Here is a 6,000-nt window from a genome sequence, read left to right as displayed (position 1 = left end):
CCGGGCCGCCTGGACACGAGGGTCATGCACAACCCCACGGATCATTCGGGGAACTTCTGGTGTGCCAACAGAGCCACCTACACACAACCTAAACCCCGCAGCCCTCGGCCGGGCAGTGCTCACAAGTTCCCTTTTCTCTCAGCCACTACACTTTAGCCTCGGGGAGAACAGCCAGTGGGGAATTACCACTCAGGGCCAAGCAGGCGGTCACCCACCGACGCGGACGGCTGCCACCCCTCGTAGGTGGCACACGGCTGCTCGCTCGCTCCCTCAAGCCCCGCCAGAGCCCCCGCGGACGTGGGATCCCGAGGGTGCCAGGTGCACGCTGGGTAGCGTGCCGTGGTTACCGTTGCTAGGCGAGCGGCGCCGCCGGCTGCCCCACGCTCGGAGGGCGGCGATGGTGAAGGAAACCATCCGGGTGTACGCGCGGGTGAAGCCGCTGGGCAGGCGGCAGCAGGCGGGGGTAGGATGGGCAGCCCACTGCTATGCGTCCGCGGGGTGGAATGGGGCGGCTGAGGCGAGGCACAGGGCGGTCCGGGGGCCTGAAGGCGGGAGGGAGCGGGCGGTGGCCGTGGCCGTGGCCCCTGTGCAAAGGCTGCGCCCGCCAGCCAGGCCGGCTTGTGAGGGCTGAGGGGTTTGTACGTGATCGGGTGCGGAGCGGAAAGCCACAGCCCTGTACTGTTCTCCGAAGCCTTAAGTTGACAAAATCACGAAGTACAGGAGCGTAGACTGTAATTATTGGGGGAGGGGACGAGGAACTTCTTTCCTGCCTGCTTGTTAGAGAAAGGCTGCACAGGAAAAAAACCATTTGATACTGGTCACTGGGTTTATGCAGTTCAACACTGTTCTGAACTTGGGAGGGGAATGTGTAGCTCCTAGTCTTTAGCTGTCCTTGCAAGGCATAATAAAGATAATGAAAACATTCCTCAGAAATTGTGTGTTTAGGTCTCTTCATTGTCATCTCATTCTAAAACAGCTCTACTCATTCTGTTAGTCTTTCCTAATGTGTTCTTCCAGGTTTTTTTTAGAGGGAGTTGCAATGGGGGCTGTGCTTTGCTTTTTATAACAGCTCCCATATTACAGTCATTTAGTAAACTAATTACGTCAAAGAGGCTATGTTTCTGTTTCAAATCTTGTTGTAGTGTTTACATGGTAACAAACAAGATGGTGTTAGAATGTGGTTGTTTTGTTGTATAATAGCTGAAGGAGGATCTGCACATGTATCAAGGGCTTTTGAAGTCAGCAGAACTATTCTGGTTTGCAATGTTGTTTTCTCACACTGATTAGCCAGGGTACACAATGCAATTCAAGTTAAGTTTTTCTTTAGTCAGTTGCAGGTGGTAAGCTTACATAAGTGTTATATCCAAGGGCTCTGCTGTTCTATTGGTAAAACTATTTTGTGAATTCATATCTATGCTTTTTAGATTTATTCAGTTGACAATGACGAGAAATCTCTGTCCAGTCTGGAGTTTATTGTGCCACGTGATTTAGCAGATGGGTTTGTCAATAATAAACAAGAGAGCTACAAGTTCAAGTAAGTTAAAGTCTTATCTTTGTATCTTCTGCCTTTAGTGATTGATGTCACTGTGTAGTGATACAAATCTATAGAATCTGGAAAAAACTATTCTTAAATCAAACTTTGATATAATTAGCTTTATTTTTATACAACTCCACTAACAAGAGGAATACTTCAGTATATTATGCTCTGCACCTGAATGAGTTTGATAGCGTTTGATAAAGTTGTGGGGTTTTTGTCTATCCATTACATGTTATTACACATTTCTAAGTCTTATCTGAAAAAATGCATCTTCATTTAGAAGTTCTTTCATTTTTACAGTTTGTTTTGAATTTGCATATGAAAATTGGATGCAGAATAGTGTGTTCTCTTGTGATCTAGTGAGTTGGCATAGGCTGGCTAAAGACATCTTGATGCTCTGTTTAAAAATTGCTTCAGACATAACCAAAACACGGTAAAGAAAACCAAAGATTGTTGAAAGAAAAAAAAAATGCTTGTAGAATGTAAATAGTTTTTAGAAACTAAAAATAAGTATTAGAAATATAAAATATTTTTATCTTTTCAACAGAAAACTTGGAGACAACATTGCAAAATTTCAATGAGGAAGAAAACCAGATGTATAATCATCCATAATTACTATGTTGAGATTGTCTTTTTCTAATTGGAATATTCTCTATGTTTTATAATACCAAATCAAGTAAACTTGTTGCTCTTTGGTATTAAAAAAAGAGAGCTCCAGATAAACATCTGCAACTCAGAGTGATGTCATTTTACATCAGCTGAGGAAATTTGTTCTGCTTGGGAAGAGAGGAGCTGCCTTTTCCAACTAGATTAACATGTGAATCTAGTTTAGGTCGCAGATGCCCTAGCCAGCCCTAATGAATGCTGGTTTTTCTTCTGACTTTATCACTTATTTTAAGGTCTGCAGAGTTGGATTTTGAGAAGCACTATGCCTTATTTATAAACCAATGCAAAAATAACAATATGGAGTAAGCATATTTTTGGCCATAAAACTCATGCTTTAATGCAGTCTGTCTATCCTGGTCGTTTCAAACATTTATGGAATCAAAGAATGTTAGGGATTGGAAGGGACCTCAAAAGATCATCTAGTCTAATCCCCCTGCTGGAGCAGGAACACCTAGATGAGGCTACACAGGAATGTGTCCAGGTGGGTTTTGAATGTCTCCAGAGAAGGAGACTACACAACAGCCCTGGGCAGCCCGTTCCAGTGTTCTGCTACCCTCACTGAGAAGAAGTTTCTTCTCAAATTTAAGTGGAACCTCTTGTGTTCCAGTTTGAACCTATTACCCCTTGTCCTACTGTTGGTTGTACTGAGAAGAGCCTGGCTCCATCCTCATGACACTCACCCTTTATATATTTGTAAACATTAATAAGGTCACCCCTCAGTCTCCTCTTCTCCATACTAAGGAGACCCAGCTCCCTCAGCCTTTCCTCATTAGTTGCATTTGTTCTTACTTTTTAATATGGGAGTCAAACACAATTGTTTGAATGACCTGACTAATTAAGGGTTAGCAGGAGGAAATGTATGCCTCTATACTTCGTATATCACATTTGTCTCTGATGCTGTACACACTGCATAATTCCTGGTAGTCCATGGTGCCTTGCTATATACCTGGTGTGTTTAGTGCCTTTGTGCATACCCTGTGAAGTTCTATGTGAGTATACTGTTCCAAATAAGAGGGACAACACAGCAGGGCATAAGCAGTCCAGGAGGTTTTTGGAACATATTAATGACAGTTTCCTAACATACGGTTAAAGAGCTGATGAGGGGAGAAGCTCTGCTACACCTCTTATTTGGAAACATGAAGGAACTGATCAGAGACGTGGAGAGAGCAAGACAAAAAGCAGGATCACAACACTGGACTTAGGAGAGCAGACCTGGGCCTGTTCAGGGACCTGCTTGAAAGAATCCCATAAGACACAGACCTGGAGAGAAGTCCAGGAGAGCTGGCTGATTTTCAAGGATCATGTCCTTCAAGCTCTAGAACAGTCCATCCTGATTAGCAGGAAATCATGAAAAGGCAGCAGGAGAGCTGCATGAATGACCAAGCAGCTCCTGACTGAATGCAAATATAAAAAGGAAGTGTACAAGAGGTGGCAGCAAGGTCAGGAGATCCAGGAAGGCTGTTTGAGGAATGGGATCAGGAAAGTCTAGATAAGTACATGGGGGGCTGTTGAAAATGAGCTGAGCTGCTGGGCTCAGAGTGTTGTCATCAGGGGTATGAAGTCCAGCTGGAGGCCAGTCACCAGTGGTGTAATCAATACTGCAATCCAGAACTGTTTAGCATTAATGACCAGGGAGATGTGACCAAGTGAAGCTTCAGCAAGTTCACAGACCCTATGAAACAGGGAGCAATGATTGACCCACCAGATAGTTGTGCTGCTGTTCAGAGGAACCTTAAAGGGCTGGAGAAATGGGCCAATAGGAATCTCACGACATTGAACAATGTGAAATGCCAAGTCCTGCTCCTGGTGAGAAATAGCAGTGACCAGCTCAGGGTTGACTGAAAGCAGGTTTGCAGAAAAGGACCTGGAGTCCTGATAAGCACAAAGTTGAACACGAATCAGCCATACACCATTTGCAGCAAAGAAGGCCAACAGCCTCTGGGCTGCGTTAGGAAGAACTCTGCCAGCAGGTAAAGGCAGTAGGTCCTTCCCCTCTAGTCACCACCAGTGAGATCATGTCTGGAGTTCTGTGTCCAGTTCTGGGCTCCAGAAAAGGGACACAAAGATGACTAAAGGACTGGAGCATATGACATATGAGGAGAGGTTGACAGAGCTGTGACTGTTTATCCTGAGAGAAGGCTCAAGGGGATCTTATGTGTGAACACCTGATGGTGAGATGGAGAATAAAGGAGATGGAGTCAGATGCTTCTCAGTGGTGCCCAGTGACAGGAAAAGAGTTAATGGGCAGAAATTGAAATAGAGGATATAGCAAAAAACTCTTTTTACTGTGGGGTGATTGAATACTGGAAAAGATTACCTAGAAAGGTTGTGGAGTCTCTGTGAGTGGAGATACTCAAAACCCGACCATACAGACCTCTTCTGTAGCTGACCCTCATTTGAGCAGGGGGATTGGAGCAGATGTTCCCTTCCAACCTGCAATATTCTTTGACTCAGTAAGGCAACTGCAGATATTTTATATGGGAAGTGACAAAACTTAGATTGAATTAAATATCTCCTTGTGACTTACACTAACTGTGCAGCAGAATGAAGGAAGTAGTTACAAAAAAATGTGAGCCTGACTATACTGGTGAATGTTGTATTTGGTTATAGTGTAATCTATTTATCCATGTTTCAGTGTGGTGCCAGTTACAAACACTGATTCTCTTGATATATTTAGAATACGGTTTATTTTTTTCTAAGCCACATCATTTTATCAGAGGATTTTATTGTACAGATCTTGTCAAAGCAGCACTGTGTACAGACTATTTATGTAGAATAGCACAACAGCACGCTGTGGTTAAGACTACAGGGCAAACATTGTACTAAGTTATGTAAGCCTAATGATGTAAACATTGACTATTACAAACACAAACAAAAATGTATGAATCAAGTAGTGTTTTAAGATTCTAAGCAATTATTATTTGCTTAATATTTTCAGATTTCAGAAAATTTTTGATCAAGAGGCAAAACAAGATGTGGTTTTTGACAACATTGCCAAACCAGTAGCAGAATGGTAAGTTGTTGATCTTCTGAGAAACTGGGGTAACACAGGGTCAAAAATAGTTGTCATTGTATTGCTTGGAGGAGAGCTGACAAGTGTTTGCCTCACTATTGTAGAAATGGATAGATGTTTTAATCTGCTTAATACTAATGTGTCTGAATCTAGGAGATATACGAGAATCTCCTGAGAATTTTATGTATGCTAAGTTTCCATTATTAACTCACAGAATCGCAGAATGTTAGGGATTGGAAGTGACCTCAAAAGATCATCTAGTTCAATCCACCTGCCAGAGCAGGAACACCTAGAGGAGGCCACACAGGAATGTGTCCAGGTGGGTTTTTAATATCTCCAGAGAAGGAGACTCTACAACTTCCCTGGGCAGCCTGTTCCAGTGTTCTGTTACTCTCACTGAGAAGAAGTTTCTTCTCAAATTTAAGTGAACCTCCTGTGTTCCAGTTTGAACCCATTACCCCTTGTCTTATCATTGGTTGTCACTGAGAAGAGCCTGGCTCCATCCTCGTGACACTCACCCTTTATATATTGATAAACATTAATGAGGCGACCCCTCAGTCTCCTCCAAACTAAAGAGCCCCAGCTCCCTCAGTCTTTCCTCATAAGGGAGGTGCTCCACTCCCTTAATCATCTTTGTGGCTCTGTGCTGGACTCTCTCCAGCAGTTCCCTGTCCTTCCTGAACTGAGGGGCCCAGAACTGGACACAATATTTCAGATGCGGTCTCACCAGGGCAAGATAGAGGAGAAGGAGAACATCTCTCAACCTACTAACCACCCCCCTTTT

At 43.6% G+C, this 6,000-nt stretch overlaps 1 protein-coding gene across 1 annotated transcript in view; it reads left to right on the top strand.

Annotated features, from left to right (window-relative positions):
* Positions 1 to 397: 397 nt before the first annotated feature.
* KIF6 (kinesin family member 6) overlaps positions 398 to 6,000 on the top strand; it is a gene marked incomplete at both ends in the record, with an annotated part of 142,912 nt that continues 137,309 nt past the window's right edge. The window contains 3 exons of the mRNA XM_080342382.1: positions 398 to 463; positions 1,425 to 1,534; positions 5,142 to 5,216. Coding sequence (XP_080198508.1) covers positions 398 to 463; positions 1,425 to 1,534; positions 5,142 to 5,216 — 251 coding nt within the window. The remainder of the gene's footprint in view (positions 464 to 1,424; positions 1,535 to 5,141; positions 5,217 to 6,000) is intronic.

This window comes from Nesoenas mayeri, assembly GCF_963082525.1.
Source record: "Nesoenas mayeri genome assembly, chromosome: 3".
Lineage (NCBI taxonomy): Eukaryota > Metazoa > Chordata > Aves > Columbiformes > Columbidae > Nesoenas > Nesoenas mayeri.
Note: the sequence above shows the minus strand (reverse complement) of the source record. Positions and strands in the feature narration are given on the sequence as shown.